At 37.5% G+C, this 21,600-nt stretch overlaps 1 protein-coding gene across 1 annotated transcript in view; it reads left to right on the top strand.

Moving 5' to 3' along the window:
• The first annotated feature begins 3,868 nt into the window (after positions 1-3,868).
• Positions 3,869-21,600, top strand: part of Tti1 (Telo2 interacting protein 1) — a 187,648-nt gene continuing 169,916 nt past the window's right edge. Inside the window, exons 1-2 of the mRNA XM_075291346.1 lie at positions 3,869-4,110; positions 4,168-4,488. Of these exons, the coding sequence (XP_075147461.1) occupies positions 3,923-4,110; positions 4,168-4,488 (509 nt within the window). The 5' untranslated portion in view covers positions 3,869-3,922. The remainder of the gene's footprint in view (positions 4,111-4,167; positions 4,489-21,600) is intronic.

The raw sequence follows: 21,600 nt of genomic DNA, 5'->3' as shown, positions 1-21,600 counted from the left end.
TAATTTCAACAAAAGGAGGCACATCAATTGATGTTCCAAAACAAGCATTAGCACTTCAACCAACACGTATAGTACCGAGGTAGCAATGAATGAATGTAAAATTAGTTTTTTAATTCCAAAGATATTTGTAAAATAACTTCGCCTGCTTCTTCTTTTTTAAATTATTTATTTTGTATGCGTGTGTGTGTGTGTAAATCGAGCCACTAGTTGTGTATGTATATGTAATCATTTCGTGACAGTCTGCGATGTTGTCAATACATTTCGACGAAATAAACGCAAAAAAGTCCCAAAATGGCTGTTTTTCCCCTCAAAATATATTGTCAACACTATCATTTTTCAACGCGAAACAATGATTGAGTGGAACTTTTTTCGCACCAACAAACAGAGTACCGGCCTTATAGGAAGAATAAAATACTTCCTGCGAAAATTGAACAAAATTGTACTTCACATTTTGAGATTTGGACAAAGCGTTGTTAAAACTAGGAAAATTTATTGCCTTGGTGTACTTTATAACTAAAGGGTGATTTGTTAAGAGCTTGATAACTTTTTTTTAAAAAAAAACGCATAAAATTTGCAAAATCTCATCGGTTCTTTATTTGAAACGTTAGATTGGTCCATGACATTTACTTTTTGAAGATAATTTCATTTAAATGTTGACCGCGGCTGCGTCTTAGGTGGTCCATTCGGAAAGTCCAATTTTGGGCAACTTTTTCGAGCATTTCGGCCGGAATAGCCCGAATTTCTTCGGAAATGTTGTCTTCCAAAGCTGGAATAGTTGCTGGCTTATTTCTGTAGACTTTAGACTTGACGTAGCCCCACAAAAAATAGTCTAAAGGCGTCAAATCGCATGATCTTGGTGGCCAACTTACCGGTCCATTTCTTGAGATGAATTGTTCTCCGAAGTTTTCCCTCAAAATGGCCATAGAATCGCGAGCTGTGTGGCATGTAGCGCCATCTTGTTGAAACCACATGTCAACCAAGTTCAGTTCTTCCATTTTTGGCAACAAAAAGTTTGTTAGCATCGAACGATAGCGATCGCCATTCACCGTAACGTTGCGTCCAACAGCATCTTTGAAAAAATACGGTCCAATGATTCCACCAGCGTACAAACCACACCAAACAGTGCATTTTTCGGGATGCATGGGCAGTTCTTGAACGGCTTCTGGTTGCTCTTCACTCCAAATGCGGCAATTTTGCTTATTTACGTAGCCATTCAACCAGAAATGAGCCTCATCGCTGAACAAAATTTGTCGATAAAAAAGCGGATTTTCTGCCAACTTTTCTAGGGCCCATTCACTGAAAATTCGACGTTGTGGCAGATCGTTCGGCTATTCATGATGAAATGTCAAAGCATACTGAGCATCTTTCTCTTTGACACCATGTCTGAAATCCCACGTGATCTGTCAAATACTAATGCATGAAAATCCTAACCTCAAAAGAATCACCCTTTACAACTCAAGAAATTGTACTCTCTCATAGAAGAAAAACTGAACCAAATGTAAAGGAAAAACTATTAGCGCCAAATCATTACCATTTTTACCATACAGTAGTTCTTTTTGACAACTTTTGGGAACCGTACTAAAAAATTCTTTTGCACAATTGGTGATCACATCAGATGTAAAGTACAATATTATTTTATGTGCAATTAATAATCTACATTTTTAATGAAAACAAAAATATGTGTACCCTGCCAGCATTTCAATGTTCCATTTCATCCTCATCGCTACCACAGACTCGTAAGTGACACTGCAACAATCGCCAACTGTGATAGTATTTTGCCATCACTATTCGCATGAAAGTATTTTGCCATCACTATTGTTACAAGAGCCATTTTATATTTTGTGAAACACCAAGCGCAACTGGCTTATTATAATTTATTTCAATGAAAGCGAAAATAAAGTGCTGAAAACATAGTTATTACGCTTAAAATTGTGAAAAGTAAATTGGTGAACAATTTTTGACTTTCCAAATGGAATAAAGTGATAGTTTTTCAAATATTTTTCCAGACACGCTGCCTCCATTGGGAATAAAAGTACTGCCGCTACAACATTTAACTTACAACTTGTAACTCAACATCAATCTCTTATTAATGCATAAAAATGTGTTAAATGTGATGTGATAGTCGTATAAATGTTATATTTATGAGAATTTATAAATGTTTCATAAAATTAATAAACACCTAAACAATCGTGTTTTACTTGACCACAATGATTCTTTCACAACTATCTTAAAATGCACTTTGTCTGATTGTTTGAAGGGGCTCTTATTGGCGTCCTTCTAAATGTATCCAGAAGGGCTCCTAATAATTGCACTCATGCGATACTTTTTTGTAGTAACTTGGCGTGGTACAACTTCTCAATAGTGACGGCGCTTTTCCGAGGAGTTTTGGATATCGTATACGACTGTTTTCGACGTAGTGGGGATTCTCAGAAGCGCCCCCAAATTCAAAAAATGTTGGCAGGGTAATGAGCTCTTTAAGTGCAACTACCTTACACACATATGCCATGGAATCTGTTATACACCAGTCCGCCATTTTGTTGTGTTATAACACTTTTAGCAGAGTTACCAAGATAACTTACGAAACACGTGCTTTAAATATGCACCCTTTGCACGATCGAAATGTCATAACAATAATTATTGAAAAGAAAAAACATGATATTAATTGTAAATATGTAATAAATGATCTTTGTACATATGAAAGAATTTAAGTTATTAAATCCCATTTTACGTTATGTTTTCCTTTTCGTGTTTATTGTTTATTTTTGGCTTCAACGTTTGAAATAGTGTCCTGACCACCAGTGCGTCCAACAGTTTCTGGAAAATTTTGTTCTACACTCGGCGTTTCCCAGATACATGTAGTATACCAAATTGTAGGTATTGATGTCCTCTACCAAGTTCCGTTGTCACTTTTGTGTACGAAGTCCATTCCTGGCCTCAGCGCTGGAAATACTGTCCTGACCACCAGTGCGTCCAACAGTTTCTGGAAAATTTTGTTCTACACTCGGCGTTTCCCAGATACATGTGGTATACCAAATTGTAGGTATTAATGCCCTCTATCAATATCCGTTGTCACTTTTGTGTACGAAGTCCATTCCTGGCCTCAGCGCTGGAAATACTGTCCTGACCACCAGTGCGTCCAACAGTTTCTGGAAAATTTTGTTCTACACTCGGCGTTTCCCAGATACATGTGGTATACCAAATTGTAGGTATTGATGCTTTCTATCAATATCCGTTGTCACTTTTGTGTACGAAGTCCATTCCTGGCCTCAGCGCTGGAAATACTGTCCTGACCACCAGTGCGTCCAACAGTTTCTGGAAAACTTTGTTCTACACTCGGCGTTTCCCAGATACATGTGGTATACCAAATTGTAGGTATTGATGCTTTCTATCAATATCCGTTGTCAGATTTGTGTACGAAGTCCATTCCTGGCCTCAGCGCTGGAAATACTGTCCTGACCACCAGTGCGTCCAACAGTTTCTGGAAAATTTGTTCTACACTCGGCGTTTCCCAGATACATGTAGTATACCAAATTGTAGGTATTGATGTCCTCTACCAAGTTCCGTTGTCACTTTTGTGTACGAAGTCCATTCCTGGCCTCAGCGCTGGAAATACTGTCCTGACCACCAGTACCCAATAATAACCAAGCTAAATAACATTGAACAGGCACATGTGGCACACCAAATTGTAGGTAAAGCTGTTCTCTACCATATTCTGTGTATAAATCGTTGTTTTTAAGCAAGGAAATACATAAATTTCATTAAATATTCTGTCTGTCCGTCTTATATTAATTCAGTTTTTGTCGTCTCTGTGTCACCCTGTTATTTTTTCGATAACCCTGTTATCGAAAGTTAGCGACGTCGCTATCTTCACGCAGCTATCTTCACGCAGGTAACAATTTCTTGGAATATCGAAAACGCTTGAATGATGTCTTCCTTGGAGCCGTTTGTCAACTGCATCAAGCCGGCTATGGACACATTTTTAAGGCAGCCTACTAAAGAAGCCTTATCTAAATTGGAGAATGAGTTAGCTAAATTTAATTGGATGCAAATGAATATATTCAATATTCATATATTAGTGCCTTTGGTCCTTAAGCTGGATGAGCTTAGCAAGTTAGTTAAGAATGATAGCGATATATTAAACAATGACTTTCTAACACATTTTTTCAGTGAAAATCAGTATTTAAGAATCGGATGCTTGGAATGCATAACACTAGTCACTTCTAATGTTTACTTGAAGGAACTTACAGCTTTACGGACAATGTTGGTGGTTATATTGAAACAAATAAGACACTGCGATAAAGCTGTAATGAGATCCAATGTATCGGAAGAACTCAAATTAGCTTCTATAAAATGTATGTCAGAGTGTCTTCGGCGCTCTACCACAGACGTTTTGGAACAATTCTATACAAAGGATTCGTCGATGATTTTGGGTCAAGTCCTATTGACCCTAGTAGATGTTATTGAAAATGAAAAATATAAAAAGATTGTGTAAGTAATTACTAATTTTGTAATATATAACCACTATAATTTCAATCAGAAGTATACAAGGCCAATAAGAATTTCCACAATATATTATAGATAAAAACAAGCTATTATTATTCCGGTTTCATGTATTTGCAATGTCTAGGTCTTTATGCTTATAAATAAAATTATGTGGGTTTCAATCTCTGTCCGGACACTATGCTGAAATTTGGAAAAGATTTTGTTTTTATAGAAATTTCACATCAAATAAAAGTTACTGCAAATCATCTAAAACTTTTTTCAAAACAAACAAAAATTTTTCAATCAAATTGAACCTATCAATCCAACTGAAACCTTTTCCATTTTAAATAAATCTATTTTTCAATCTAAATGAAAGCATATAAAATATATTTATCAATGACTGTGGCAAGAGTTGCAATTTTCGTCCGACGTTCAGTAATCATGAGCAGTATTGATTTAAGAAAAGAAATTATAAATAATTTTCTGAATCCGTAAATCCATATTAAAATATATCCCCTTTCCAAATTTGATTATGATAGGACAAATATTCCAAACTCCGCGCTAAGAATAAGAATTCCATATGTTAAAGAGAATGACGACTCAGGAGACGAGTAAAAAATTTGTCAATATTTAATTTTTTTTTTTTTGAAAATTTTGTCAAAGTTTCATTTTTTATAGAAAATTTTGTCCAAATCTTATTTTTATAGGAAGTTTTGCGAAAATTTTATTTTTAATGTTTGATTTCAGCTTAAAACCCTGTATTGACTAAACTATAAGAGTAGCTTAACCATTATTTTGTTGGTTAAGCTACTCTTGTAATATAGTCAATGCATGGTTTTAAGCTAATGCATAATTGAAGAATAAACCAACAATACCAAACAAAGAATTGTTGCAGTCTCTAAAAGTAAGGAGAAACTTCAGTCGCTCTTGTAAAAAAAATATTTTTATAGAAAATTTTGTCAAATGGTTATTTCTATATAAAATTTTGTCAACATTTTATTTCTATACAAAATTTTGTACCTTTAATTGGAGAGGATATTCGTCATTCAACCGTCGAACTGAACGGACGTGTTTTTAATAGCGGATTATTTCATCGTAGTAAGTACTTATTACTAATTTCAAGTGTGGTGGTAAATTAAGCCACCATGCAGAGAAATTTAACCCTTGTGTATGTGATAACACTGGAAGCGATACCAGCGTGATGGGGTCCCGTGGGACCTACAATAAAAAAGGATGGTAGAGAGGTTATCCCTACGATATTTTTCGATCATTTACTGTAGGTGGACTCTTCTATAATGCACAAATTGCATATATAAACATTTGGTTGTAAATATAGAGTTTTATTTAATTTTTAATAGGATACAGATAATGTTAAAATTTTTGATTAGTATACTAGTGGCCCTGATGTTTGACGCAGACGTGGTACCTATATGTATCCTTATACGTACCAAGCAACAATATATTGTTTTTGTAGTTGAATGTTCTTAACAAACTGGATTTTTGAAGGAAACACAATACGATTTTTTAGTGGCGTTCGTTTTGCTCGCAGTATTATGTGCACAGTGGTTGTTTCAAACTTGGTCCAAATCAGGGATCAGGAGCGGAGCGGAGCAAGCCCTTTTTTTGCCGGAGCGGGAGCGGCATTTCTAAAATCCGTAATATTTTATTCGGAGCGGAGCGGTTTTTCATTTCGAAACCGCTCCGCTCCGAATAAAATATTACCCAGCAAAAACTAGGAAACCACATCTCATTACAATTGACATTACCAGGAGTAAAGCTGACATTACACGTTGCATTACATTGCGTCGAGTTATAATGACTAACTTGTAATGACAAAAATAAATACTTCTCGGTAATTTTCGAATTGCTATTCTAAAATTTTTAGGCAGTTGTATATATTATAACGTAATTCACGAATCCAACTCCCTTAAACAACCTACATTTATTTCAATTTTAAGTGCGAAATTAATTTGCGTGTAATCTTATTGAGATTATTTATTAGATTTTTTGTTTATTTATACAATATTCGATTCTATTCAAGTAATTCTCCTACTACAGCATCACTCGCCATATTTTGATCCATTGTAATCGGCGATAGAAATCAATATTTTCGAGATTGGGTTGCCTGAGACATTAAGTGGCTATTTTGCAAGCTTTGGTGTATCTACGAATAAGTCATTACATATTAGGTGATTATATGCTTTAAATGCACTACTTATTTTATGGCCGAAAGTATGCCTGGGGAGAAGTACTTTCCTTCTAGGACATGCATATGTAAATGTAATCCGAAGCGATGCCAATTAATAAGTGGTTATTAATTTTTAAATAGGCTTACCTACAAGATTACCGGGTAATGAGAGTTTTTGCTGGGTTACTTGAATGAAACGTGTAACTTTGAAATTACACTGTGTAGGTAATTTCAAATATAGCTAGTACTTAGCGCAGTGTGAGTAAACGTTTAAAATGTACGATATGTATTTTTGTACGTACGTACATTGGGGAAAACACAACGTGTTTTTTTTGGTAATTGTTTTCAAAAACGGCAAATGTCAAAATATATCTCTAGTACGTGTTGTAAAAGTAACAACAGTACTTTCGATCAGTTTCATCCCGTATTACTACAAAGATGTTTGTAATGAACGTCAAATAAATGCAATTAAACGGTCTTATTTATATTTAATTTTTTAGTTTTCTACACTGAAAAAAATATTGTCGTGAAGTCAAAGATTTCATGGCCTTAGAATAAGAATGCAAATTTTGCTTAACATGGAAGACGCATTTCTCTAAAATAAAGTTTTTTTCCTTGTCCAAAAGTCAATAAACTTTTGAATGAAGTTGTAATGTCCTTATAATTAAGTGATTTTACTTAAAAATGTGTATCATAACATGAAAGATAAAATTTTTGAGGTAAGGTCAACGTGACTTTAATAATTAAGAAAAATTCTTTAAAATTAATAAAATTGTCTTTAAATTTGTTTCCTTTTTGCATCTTGCCTACAAAGCAAAAAATCGTTAAAAAATAAGACTTGTTTTTCAACACTTTATTTTAAAGACGCTTTTTACTTGAAACATAGCATAATTTCTACTGGAAGTCGAGTCTTAATATGGAAAATAACATTGTCATTAACTCGTTTTTAAAGGATTTTGATAACAACTGGCGAAAAAAATTAAAAAAAAAATGACAAATTAACATTTGCTTCCTAGAAGCTAGTACATAACCCCCAAATTTAAAAGAGAATTGCGTTTTTAAAATATCCTTACTTGTATTCTCCGCTTCTTTGGCTCGGAATTAATACCCAAACTGTTAAAGTAAAGACAAAATCTTTGGAACCGGGCATGCTTTTTTTCAGTGTAAGGACATTCATATTTGCTTTACTATTGTACTATATCCTAGCATTCTCTTATTTCTGATATTAGTTCTCGAAAATTTAATTAAAATTATGGATAGTTTAAATTTTGGTTGAAAAATGTGAGCATATACATTTATTTTAATTTTTTCTCACATTGAAAACTAATGACTTGATTTGTATTATTGCATGTTATCTACTTTTTTTGAGAACGAACATTTCTTAAAAACGCTGTTCGAAAATGTATTTTTACAATAAAGGAGAAAAAAGCGAAAAACAGTAGATCTGAGTAAGAATATTCGTAGGTATACCACGGACTGATTTCGATGGAGGTTGTTGCAAACATAAACATACACACACACATTACAAATATAACAAAACCTCTTCTCTACGTCTGTTGCAAAACAAAAAAAAAAACTTTCTGAGAGTAGTTACTTCTACTCTGTGTATAGACTTTCAATTCCAATCAGCGCTGCCGTTTTGGTCCGATCGGACCAAAATTGGTCCAAAAGATTTCTAATTTTTAAATTTGGTCCGATTGTCAGACCAAACAGAATTTGGTCCATTTTGGTCCATTTTCATAAATTTGGTTTCTATCACATATTAAATAGTAGATGGTGCACCGCAAAGAATATTGTCGGGAGGCCAAATATTTCACATGCTTAAAATACTAATACGAATTTTGCTTAGAATAGAAGACGTATTTCTCTGAAATAAAGTTTTTTCCTTGTCTAAAAGTCTCTAAACTTTTCAATGAAGTCTGTTTGTCCTTATAGCTAAGTGATTCGACATAAAAATGTGTATCCTAACATGAGTGAAGATTTCGTTTTAATGAAGTCAAAATGGATTTAATATTTCTGAAAAAATCTTCAGAATTAATAAAATGTTTCAACACATTGTTTTAAAGTCATTATACCATAAACCACATAGTGGTTAGGGTATAATAAGTTTGATCTGCCAAAAAATGTGCCTACCAGAAATATTGATTTTAGACCCCATAAAATATATACCGATCGACTCAGAATCACCTCCTGAGTCGATCTAGCGCTTGGTGTCCGTCCGTCCGTCTGCCCATGTATTTGTTGTTCACAGGATTCCGGTCGCAATTATTAACCGATTTTGATGAAATTTGGTACAGGGAGTTTTTTGGGCACAAGGACGAACGCTATTGAATTTGGAAGAAATCGGATCAAATTTAGATGATGATGACATTAAAGATAAATAAAATAAATTACTTCTATTATCAAGCTCGCATTTCGGCACAGAGCAGTGTTCTGCAATTTTGGGATGAACGTCGAGCACACCCTCTGTATGAGCTGGCATGTGTAGTTCTAGGTGTTCCAGCTACACAAGTGAGTGTAGAGCGGAATTTTTCTGCTCTTAAACATATATATAATCACTTACGCTGCCGCCTAACGGAAACATACTTTTAATTAATCTAAACACAAAATCTAAATAATTAATTTTTACTACTATTTGTTATGTATAGCAAGAAATACTTTTTGCTTTTTTTTGTTTTTCTTTTATAATACAACTATTGAAGTAAGTTTTTTTGTTTTCGTAAAATAAAACTCAATTGAACAAATAATACAATGTTTGTACTATAATTTTCTCCAAGAGGAGCGGAGCGGAGCGTGGAGCGGAGCGGAGCGATTTTTTTTCTCGGAGCGGAGCGTGGAGCGGAGCGACTTTCTTTTCTCCGGAGCGGGAGCGGAGCGGAGCGAAAAAAATGGACCGCTCCGGATCCCTGGTCCAAATTGGGGCACATCTTGCCAAATTCCAGGAGCCGATAGGTCTGGAAAATGTATAGAAATATAAAAACTTATTTCGACCACGATTTCCATGAAGTTCAAATAACTTTTTTTGCACTTTTACTCTCACTATATTGGATATATCAACGGAGGACATAAAATTATGTACTACCAAGCAACGAAACCAATGGAAACTTCAAAAATGACAAATTCTTCCAAATAACGGTATTTTCTGAAAGGATGTTAGTGTTATTAATTGTTCCAAATACGAAAATCGCAATATCTTTACACTGCTTTTTAAACTGTGCTAAAACCACTAATGTAATTAGTAATAGGTTCCATTGGACCTCATCACGCAGAATCGCACTAAACTTTTTCAAATACCTATAAAAACCGATTTAATGATTCAATCACATAAAAATTTAAAGTTTTCAACTTAAAACACTTCAGTACAAGAAGTCATAAACCATCAAGCTGAAATTCATATAAAAGATAAAGTTATGTATGAATAAAAATCAAAAAGGTCCAACGGGACCTCATCACGCACAGAAGGGTTAAAGTCATCCACTTGGTTGCTAACTTCAGGGCCCAGTAGACGGGTATCAACTGTTATAAATTTGGGCAATGACCAAGAGTTAGGCCCAATTAGTCGACCTGTAGACGGGTCGACAGGTTGCGACAATTTGACAAGTCGAACCTTCCCTAAGGTAACGACATCAAAAGCAGGTAATCCCTCCAGAAAGAGATTTAAGGAACGCAGAAATGCTTTGTTTATCCTAAAGAAATTAGGATCAGTCGACCCAAGCACGTTGTTGACAAAGCAAAGCAATTCCTTAAAATGTGTGCAAGGAATTTTTGAAGCTTAAAAGAGGGAAAGATCGCCGGATGAACTGCCACCTTCCAAAAGGGATCAACGATCGTTTGCCCCAGTGGCAAAAAACAGTATTGTGATGGCGATTGTTAACAGGGGAGCAGTGGACGGTATTGTTCCAAAGCACAAGTGGGGGAAATTGAGAATGCTTTGTCTGGCGTCTACTCACAGGTGCTGGAAGGGAAGGAGCTGCTCTACAGTTAGTCGAGAAGAAAGACATACCGGCTAGACCAAGAGCACATGTGTGGATACAAGCAAACCCTCCTGACCCTGAATCTATTATAAATAGACTGAAACGATGTAATCCAGATCTTCCAACAGCTGATTGGAAGGTTGGCCGTGTGGATGAAGTGGATGGACCAAGACGGCATGCAGTGTTTATATTGAACATCAGTCTTTGCCACATCTAGCAAAGTCCCAGGGCCGTGTATGTTATGGCTTTCATTATACCCAACTGATTCACTATTTCAACCGTCGAACGGAACGGACGTGTTTTTTAATAGCGGATAAAATCATCGTAATAAGTACCTACTACGAATTTCAAGTGTGGTGGGATATTAGGCCACCATGCAGAGAAATTCAAAGACATCCACTGGGTTGCTAACTTCAGGGCCCAGTGGACGAGTATCGACTGGAGTTATAGATTTGGGCAATGACCAAGATTTAGGCCCAATTAGTCGACCTGTAGACGGGTCGACAGGTGGCGACAATTTGACAAGTCGGACCTTTTCCAAGGTAACGGCATCAAAAGGAGGTAATCCCTCACGAAAGAGATTCAAAGAACGCAGAAATGCTTTGTTTATCCTAAAGAAATTAGGATCAGTCGACCCAAGCACGTTGTCGGCTAAACAAAGCGATTCCTTAAAATGGGCTCAAGGAATTCTTGAGGCTGGAAAAAGGGAACGATCACCGGATGAGCTGCCATCCTCCAAAAGGGATCAACGATCGTTTGCCTCAGTTGCTAAAGACAGCCTTGTGATGGCTATCATTAATAAAGGAGCATTGGACGGTATGGTTCCAAAGCAAAAATGGGGGGAAATTGAGAATGCTTTGTCTGGCGTCTACTCACAGGTGCTGGAAAAGTTTCCCGGCCCAGATCCTCGACACCAAGAGGCTGGTTGGTATCAAGGACGATTTAAGCTAGTCGCATTTGAGGACCAGAGGTCTATAGAATGTTTTAAAGCTGCTCTGATACTAATTGGTGAAGTTTGGGAAGGAGCTGCTCTAGAGTTAGTCGAGAAGAAAGACATACCGGCTAGACCAAGAGCACATGCGTGGATACCTGCAAACCCTCCTGACCCTGAATCTATTTTAAATAGACTGAAACAATGCAATCCAGATCTTCCAACAGCTGATTGGAAGGTTGGCCGTTTGGATGAAGTGGATGGGCCAAGACGGCATGCAGTGTTTATATTGAACACTCAGTCTTTGCCACATCTAGCAAAGTCCCAGGGCCGTGTATGTTATGGCTTTCATTATATCCAAATGAAGGTGTATAAAAACGATCAGCTAAAGGATTCAGAAATGGACAAGCCTCTGTCTGAATCAGAAGTAAGCGGATCCTCTTGCGAAGTCGAGGGGGATACCAAGACATTTGAAGACATGGATAGATACCGTATGCGTGAGGAGGCTTCTACTGCCTCAGAACTCACCAAAGTTGAACCTATGGTTATTGCGAGAGTCACCGATATCTCTGAAGAGGACATTCTTGATGACTCGATTGAAGCGGCTGATGTGACGGTTGTTGAAAATATCGATGGTCCTACGGATCCTCCAGATAAATCTTCATCATTGTAAGGCTGCATGTGCTGCCTTAAAAGTTCTCCTGATGAAAGGGGACATAGATATAGTTCTTATTCAAGAACCATATGTTTATAAAAACAAAATATGTGAATTAAGTACTCCGGGGTTCAAACTATTGCAGTATAGTGGTAATGATGTAAATCGAGCCTGTATAATTGCTAAAAACGAGCTCAACTTGTTTCTGCTTCCTTCAATGTGCAATACAGACACTGTCGTTGCCAGTTTAGAAATAGCCAAATGCAAATATTGGGTATCTTCGGTCTACATGGGACATGACAGGGAGATGCCTCCATATGCCGTTAAGACCTTAGTGGAGGAGTCACGGAAAACAAAGACGAAACTCATTATGGGATGCGATGCGAATGCACATCATAGTATATGGGGAAGTAGTGATACTAATGCAAGGGGAGAGTCGCTAATAGAGTTTATTTTGCGTACTAATCTGGTAGTTTGCAACAAGGGAGATGTCCCAACCTTTGTCACTAAAAACAGGCAAGAGGTTTTGGACATCACCTTGGCCTCGCAAGAACTGAATGAAATGATATCTGAGTGGCAGGTTTTAAGTGAACACAGCTTCTCTGATCATCGCTACATCAGTTTTAAATTTGATGTTCATATCACCAAGATCATATTTCCGCCAAATGTTAGGAAAGCTGACTGGAATAGGTATAGGGAATCGTTCAATATGATGATACCGGAAATAACAGAGACAAATATGAGAAATGTGCAAGATATCGAATACGCAGTGGAGCGGATTACTAAGGCCTTCAACATCTCACTGAAAGCTGCATGCCCTAGAAGAAAGCCAAGGGGGAAACATCGACCACCATGGTGGTCTACGGAATTAAGTAATATGAGGAAATCCTGCAGGAAGCTCTTTAACAAGGCAAAGTCCACCAGAGCTTCTGAGGACTGGGACGCTTACAAGAAGATTCTGAGAGGATACAAGCGAGAACTGAGAAAGGCTCAGCATAACTCTTGGAATGATTACTGCAGCAGTATTGAGAATACGTCCGAGGCGTCCAGACTACGGAAGGTTCTAGCATCCACCAACTCCGCTCCAGGTTTCATTAAAACATCGGAGGGCAATTGGACAACGTCCAGTGAGGAGACGCTGGAGGTACTATTGGACACACATTTTCCTGGAAATCAGACGGTTGAACCATGTACTAGCGGTGCCACAGTTGCTCAGCGGTCGTTTCCTGTCGAGGAAATTGTATCGGAAACTAGAATAAGATGGGCGCTAAATAGCTTTGGACCATTCAAATCCCCTGGACCTGATGGAATTACTCCGGCGGAGTTACAAGCTGTAACTGACAAAATTATCCCCTGGTTGTCGGTGATATATAAAGGATGTATCAACTTATCATATATCCCAGGAAAGTGGAGGGAAACAAAAGTCGTCTTCATACCTAAAGCGGGAAAAGCCTCTCACTCGAGGGCGAAGGATTTCCGACCAATCAGCTTATCCTCATTCCTACTTAAGACTCTGGAGAGGATGATAGATATTTATCTTAGAACTAGCATCGATTCAAGTTTGTTCTCGAAACGACAGCATGCATACTCGAAGGGCAGGTCTACTGAGACCGCACTACATGAACTAGTCAGCTTTATTGAAAGCTCACTATCTGTCAAAGAATACACAATCGTGGCGTTTCTAGACATCGAAGGGGCGTTCAATAATGTCCATCCGAGCTCGATATTAAATGGACTGACAACTCTGAATGTTGATCCATGTATACTCAGGCTGTTAGACGAACTGCTAATGAAGAGACGTATTTCAGCCACACTAGGACAAGCAAACATACAAAAGTATGTGAACAGAGGCACTCCCCAAGGAGGAGTTCTATCACCTCTTCTTTGGAATGTTGCTATAAATAGCCTTCTGGTTACTCTAGAAAAAGAAAGGATGGTGGCATACGCAGATGATGTAGCTCTGGCAGTCAGGGGAAAATTCCCATCCACAATCAGAGATATTATTCAGAGGGCCCTCCGGATGACTGAAAAATGGGCGAAAGACAATGGTCTTGGGGTAAATCCCGCAAAGACAGAAATAGTCATGTACTGCAAAGATCGCAAAACTCCCACGGTTAGGCCTATTTCCTTAGGGGGTATTGAAATTCCCTTTGGTGATTGTGCAAAATACCTTGGCGTTATTTTGGACAGGAAGCTGAACTTTAAGCTTAATATTGAAGAAAGGGCGAGGAAGGCAACTGTAGCTTTGTACTCGTGCAAAAAGGCAATAGGAAAAAAGTGGGGACTAAAACCAAAAATTGTGCATTGGCTATACACGGCAGTGGTTAGACCTATAATGCTATATGGTGTTGTAGTCTGGTGGCCGGCACTTCATAAACCGACTGGTTTAGATAAAGTTCAGCGTATGGCGTGTTTGTGTATTTCAGGCGCATTCAGCAAGACAGGAACAAATTCCCTTAATGTCATGCTGCATCTATTGCCTTTAGACATTTTGGCCAAACAGTCAGCTGCAACAACGGCTGTGCGGTTGCGCGAACTATCGCTGTGGTCGGAAAAAGGTTACGGTCACAGTTCTGTCCTCAAAACAATGTCAGATGTGCCTAACGTAGTGGATTACACTTTGGCGAGTCCACTTTTCGACAAAAAGTTTGAGACTCTAATCCCCAACAGTGAGGCGTGGTGCACACAGACCCCGGGGAATAAAGAATATATAGATTTCTACACTGATGGCTCCAAATTGGATGGACAAGTGGGTTTCGGAGTATATTCTAATGATTTGGAACTTCAAATAGCGAAAAGATTACCTAATCACTGTAGTGTTTTTCAGGCTGAAATATTAGCAATAAGAGAGGTGGCGAATTGGCTGAGAAGTAATGTTCCAAAAAATGTGGGCATTAATATATACTCAGACAGTCAACCTGCAATAAAATCCTTGGACTCTGTGTTCCTCAACTCGAAAACGGCCATCGATTGCCGCAAATCTCTCAATGAGATGGCTGAGCAGTACAATATTCACCTAATATGGGTGCCTGGCCATAGGAACATACCGGGGAACTGCGAAGCCGATGAGTTGGCAAGGCTAGGGACTACCTTACATATTCCAGGGGAACTAGAATTTGTTGGTATGCCCCTAGCTACCTGCAAGCTCATGCTGCGTGAGAAGGCTGTTATGATGGCAAATGTTCGATGGGAGAATTGCAAGGGTTGTAACGACACCAAGCAAATATGGCCCCATTTCAACTTAAACCGCACACTAGATATGCTAATGTTCTCGAGACGTCAGATATCACTCCTGATATCTGCTATAACGGGTCGCTGCCTAATAGGAGATTTTGCAAAAACTATTGGCGCGAAGTATAATGACTATTGTATGAGCTGTCATGATGCGGAGGAAAAAGAATCAATTAAACACCTCTTGTGTGAGTGTCCTGCATTTTGTGTAAAGCGCAAGCAACTTTTAGGAGCATATAGCTTCAGATTACTGGCGGATCTGGAAAACGTTAACTTAAGCAGTCTGCTAATGTTTTTGGAACAATCTGGTTGGTTCAACAAAGAAAAATAATCAAGAAGGTTCAGCGGTTAAAACTAGAAGTGCCCATATGTAATAGGTACTTTTAGTTAATGTGGTATCACAATGGACTGAATAGTCTAAGTGAGCCTGAATCTTAATCGGGCTGCCACTTTAACCTAACCTAACCTATACCCAACTGAAGGTATATAAAAACGATCAGCTGAAGGATTCGGAAATGGATAAGCATCTGTCTGAATCAGAAATAAGCGGATCCTCTTGCGAAGTCGAGGGAGATACCAAAGATGCAGACATGGATAGACAGCCTCAAAACTGACCAAAGTTGAACCTATGGTTATTGCGAGAGTCACCGAGATCTCTGAAGAGGACATTCTTGATGACTCGATTGAAACGCCTGATGTGACGGTTGTTGAAAATCTCGATGGTCCTACGGATCCTCCAGATAAATCTTCACCATTGTAAGGCTGCATGTGCTGCCTTAAAAGTTCTACTGATGAAAGAGATATAGATATAGTTTTTATCGAAGTACCATATGTTTATAGAAACAAAATATGTGAATTAAGTACTCCGGGGTTCAAACTATTGTATTATACTGGTTAAGATGTAAATCGAGCCTGTATACTTGCTAAAAATGTAGGGTGTTGATCAGAGGTATGACACTTTACAACAACAAAGAGAACAGCGAATAGGTAGACAAACCATCTCACTGACTTCTACATACATATGCACACGTAGTTGTACTCATTGTAACGGGTTCTTTCCACTCTCCTCTCACAACTCTAATAAGTTTGATGAGTTTGTAAAAGAAGACAAGGAGTCAGTCGTTAACAAGAGTTATTAGAGAATAGAGATAATCTAAAGAAATCGTGTACAGTCGTTTCAATTAGTTTTATTGTCAAATGTAACAATCTTAAAATTACAAATATCCATGAATCGTCATCGTGATTTAATCAATAATAATAAACTATGAATTATAACGTTTAAGAAAACGTTCGTCTTCCAATTGGGTAAATCTGGGTGAGATCCCTACAAATTTGGGGGCTCAACCGGGATCCCACAAGACATTTACCCCTGAAGTGACATTGAAAATTCATGGCAGTGAAGTGTGGATTAAAAAACTTTGTTTGTCGTTCGCCAAAACACATAAATTAATACACAGAGATAGACTGGAAGAAAAAATAATTTTTTACAAATACGAGATGGTGCATAAAAATAATTGAACTAGATGAAATAAACATAAAAAACTTGAGTTGTTTAAATATAAAAATATTTCATGGAAAATATAAGTGGTGTCAAAAGCTTATGGAGCTACAAAAATTTCAATGCATAATTAAGTGATTTTGAAGTGGAAAATTATGTAATCATTTTTGAAGAGCATTTTAAAAGAGGAATAAGAAAATCCGTTATGATTTCGTTGATTGAAATATTGTGGAAGAAATTTGTATAAAAGAGGACAAAAAATCCGCTAAGATTTCAATGTCATTGGTGTGAAGACAATCGAGTAAAAGTGCAGTGAAGCGAATTAGAGGAATGCACAAAGCAACGAGTGCCAGAGTTGTGCAGTGGTGTGAGAAAACGGTCAAGCGAGAGATCGTTCCAGTGAGCAGAGCAGAGAAAGAGGCCACTGGGAGCAGAGAAGGAGAAAACATCAAAGAAGATATTTTGTATAGAGATAAGTACAATTGTTTTGATGTAATGTTCCTTTAATATTTTGATTTTTCTTGTGAATAACTTTTGAGTATTAAAGAGAGTGAATTAGAGGAGAAAGAGGGTATTTTTAATAAAATAAATTAAGAATAATAAATTAAAGAGATTGAAGTAAATAAAATTAATTTAAAATTCCAATTCAATTATTAGAGAATAATTTCATCGTCAAATATTTTGTTAATTAACGTGAAAATATTTTGTGAGATGCGACCTAACACTTATGAATGTTGTTGCGCGATATTTTAGTAATGACCGTTGAGGGGAGCATGCCCGCCTTGCATACACAAGGTCGTGGGTTCGATTCCTGCTTCGACCGAACACCAAACATTTTTTCAGCTGTGGTTCCAGCAGTAATGCTGGGGACATTTCTGAGGGTTTTAAAGCTTATCTAAGTGGTTTCACTGCAATGTGGAACGCCGTTCGGACTCGGCTATAAAAAGGAGGTCCCTTGTCATTGAGCTTAACATGGAATCGGGCAGCACTCAGTGATAAGAGAGAAGTTCACCAATGTGGTATCACAATGGACTGAATAGTCTAAGTGAGCCTGATACATCGGGCTGCCACCTAACCTAACCTAATGACCGTTGAGGAGCTTAGGTCTCAAGCACAGGAGTAAGGTCTTGATGCCACGGGAGCAAAAACTGACTTACAAGAACGCCTTATTCGACATTACATCCTCCTACAGACGTCAGCGACGCAGTCTCTGAAGCCGCGGAGACAGTGGTAGGGGCACAAGTGAGTTCTTTTATTCAGTTACAGTTACAGTTAGCTTATTTTAATATGATACATAAACAGGGTTGTAATTCATAAATATATTATGTCGTGTTCTCACTACAACCCTTTGCACTTCAAACATTTCAAATCTTTGGACGGACACCCCTTTGACATATGACCCGTTTTGCCGCACTTATAACAGTCGACTGGATTCCCAGATTTTATATTTTGCGTCGAAAGTAAAACAGTCTCGTTTTACTTTAAAGTGAAACGAGACTGTTTTACTTTCGACGCAAAATATAAAATCTGGGAATCCAGTCGACTGTTATAAGTGCGGCAAAACGGGTCATATGTCAAAGGGGTGTCCGTCCAAAGATTTGAAATGTTTGAAGTGCAAAGGGTTGTAGTGAGAACACGACATAATATATTTATGAATTACAACCCTGTTTATGTATCATATTAAAATAAGCTAACTGTAACTGTAACTGAATAAAAGAACTCACTTGTATTTAACACAACATGGTGTCAGGTTGGTTTTACACGAAAAGTAAAAAAAACATTTTGAAGGCAGTCTAATTGAAATAAATAAATAAGTGTATTAAAAGGTCTACTAAAAATATAAAATCAGTCGTTTAAAAGTCAAGCTGAATTTCAAAAGCTCCTGTTTCTAAGAATGGCGCCAGAGCATTCATTAGCCGGGCACCGTAAGCAAACAAAAACATATACCAGCAAATGCCTCAATAAATCCTATTGATTTAAAACAAAATAATATGGCGGTAACGTGGAAAAATTGGTTAACTCAATTCAAAATATTTCTTCGTGCATCTGACTTGGAAAGTCAAAGTGATCAAAGGAAAGTAGCTTTGCTGTTGAATTATATGGGTCCAGAATGTTTAAACATATTCCACTCATTTGATTTTGATATGGACACAGTTCAGTATAACACGCTTATTCAAAAGTGGACAGATTACTTTGTCCCCAAGAAGAATATTGCGATAGAACGTCACAATTTCTTTTCAAGAAAACAACTTGATGGTGAGAATTTGGAATCGTATGTGACGGCACTCCAAAATCTAAGTTTGACTTGCGAGTTTGAGGAATTACGAGAAGATTTAATAAAAGACATATTTGTGGAATGTCAAGTTAATATCAGTCGATTAAAGAAAGATTGCTTGGTGAAGGTGGAGTAAAGTTGGATAAAGCTATACATGTAGCAAAAAGCATGGTTTTGGCCAAAGAAAACGCCACAGCGCTGCAAAAATCGGATGATGTTGCCATAAATGCTATTGGAAAGCCACAAAAACAAGATAATAATCAGTGGAAGAAAACTTGTGGTAAATGCGGACAAAAGCATCGTTCAAAGTGTCCAGCTGAAGATGTCATATGCCATTGCTGTAAAAATAAGGGTCATTTTGCTAAGATGTGCTATAAGAAGCGACAACATCGTGTTCAAAGTCAAGGTCAACATCGGTACTCGCAGCAACAACAACAAAAATCAGCACGGTTTATAAAACAGTTAGAAGCAGAGGACGAAGATCTTCTCATTGGATCACTGGCTAGCAGAGAGGGAAACCGTATGGAATGGAACATATTGGTATGTATTGATAACAATATGCTTGAATGTCAAATAGATACGGGAGCGCAAGCAAACATTCTGTCATTTGAAGCTGCGCAGAATTTACAGTTATTAAAAAGAATTGAAAAAACCAAAGTTCGCATATTTGCATTCAATGGAGAACAAATGTCCGTGTTTGGTAAAGTGCACATTACATTCAAGCATAATGATGATCAATATAGTGCTCTATCTTATATATATAAAATTCAATCTATGTTTGTTTATTTGTTTGTTTGTTTGTTTGTATGTTCCGAGTTGGCTCCGAAACGGCTGAACCGATTTACTTGAAACTTTCAGAGATCGTAGGGGGCGTTCATGTGGTGAAAATAGGGTACCTCATTTTTGGACTCCTGGTCGCGGAGGGGGACCTCCCCTTTGTCGGACTTTTTGAAAATTGAACCAAAGTTGACCGATTTGCTTGAAATTTTCATTGAAGGTTGGGGTTGGCATCTAGGTAGAGATCCGCTTCTTTATATTTCGATATTTGGGGCGGAGGGGGATCTCCCCTTTGTTCGACTCTTTTAATGTACAGTGAAAAAACTAAAATTCTCTAAATTATTTGAGATTTACAGAGAAAATGCGGTGAGGTTATGGAATTAATATGGGGTACCTGATGATTTCATATGTGGACGGGGAGGGGGACCTCCCCCTTGCCCTACTTTTTGAAACTTGGAACAAAATTATGCGATTTGCTTGAAATTTTCATTGAATGTTGGGGTTGGCATCTAGACAAAAATCCGCTACATTATTTTTCGATATTTGGTCGGGGAGGGGGACCACCCCTTTGCCCGACTTTTTTTTAAAGTACAGTGAAAACAAAACTAAACTCCCCCGACTGAAATTTTACGGAAAAAATGGGTGAGGTTATGAAATTTATATCAGGTTCCTGATTTTTTAATAAAAATAAAAGGGCATAGGGAGACATCCGCTTCTCATAAGTACATGCAGAGAAACAATTAAACTTTACCGAGTTACTTGAAATTTACAAAGGACTGGGGAGAGATTACGATATTAATAGTTGATACCTGATTTTGTGATATTTGGAAGGAAGAGAGGCCGCCCCTTTAGGCTTATAATTTGCTTGACATTTTCTGAGACGTTTTCAAAAGGTACGCTACATCACTTTTCGACATTTGGTCGAGGGGGAAATTCTTAAGTTTTCCTGAAATTTACAAAGGCGGTGGGGGAAGGTTATGAACGAGGGGGCAACCTTCCTTGCCCCACACTTCAAGGAAAGTTTCAAGAATTTTCAGGGAAGGTTGGGGGTGCTATTCACTACGGTGTTTGTTGATATTGTATCGGGGAAAGTGACGTCCCTTTAAAACAATGGAGCAAAATTTAAACATCTCCGATCTACTTGAAATTTACAGGGAACGTGGGAGAAGGTAATTAAATTTATACATGATTTTTAAATTAGTATATGATTTTTCGATATCTGGTTGGAGAAGGGGAAAATTTGAATAAACTTTGTCGATTTACTTAGATAGAATTTATAGGGACCATTGAGTAGTTGTGAAATTAATATAGGGGTACGCCATAGTCCGATATCAGGTCGGAGTGGAGCGAAGGTGGGGAGAGGGTTCCCTTTTGTCCGTTTTTTTTTTTTTTTCTTAAATTGAAAGTAGAGGGTTGTCCGTAAATGGGAACTCGGTACATAATTTTATGATTTTTGAACAAGCTTCTGCGAGACCTCTTTTTAGTAAAGAACTTCAATTTACATGAAATTGGCAGTCAATGTAGAGGGTGCATCATTTTCCAACATTTTAGCAAATGTTAATGTGGTAAAATTTTTTACTACTTTTGCT

The sequence above is a fragment of the Haematobia irritans genome, chromosome 1 (assembly GCF_050003625.1).
Source record: "Haematobia irritans isolate KBUSLIRL chromosome 1, ASM5000362v1, whole genome shotgun sequence".
Classification (NCBI taxonomy): domain Eukaryota; kingdom Metazoa; phylum Arthropoda; class Insecta; order Diptera; family Muscidae; genus Haematobia; species Haematobia irritans.
This window is presented reverse-complemented; position numbering and strand designations above follow the sequence as displayed.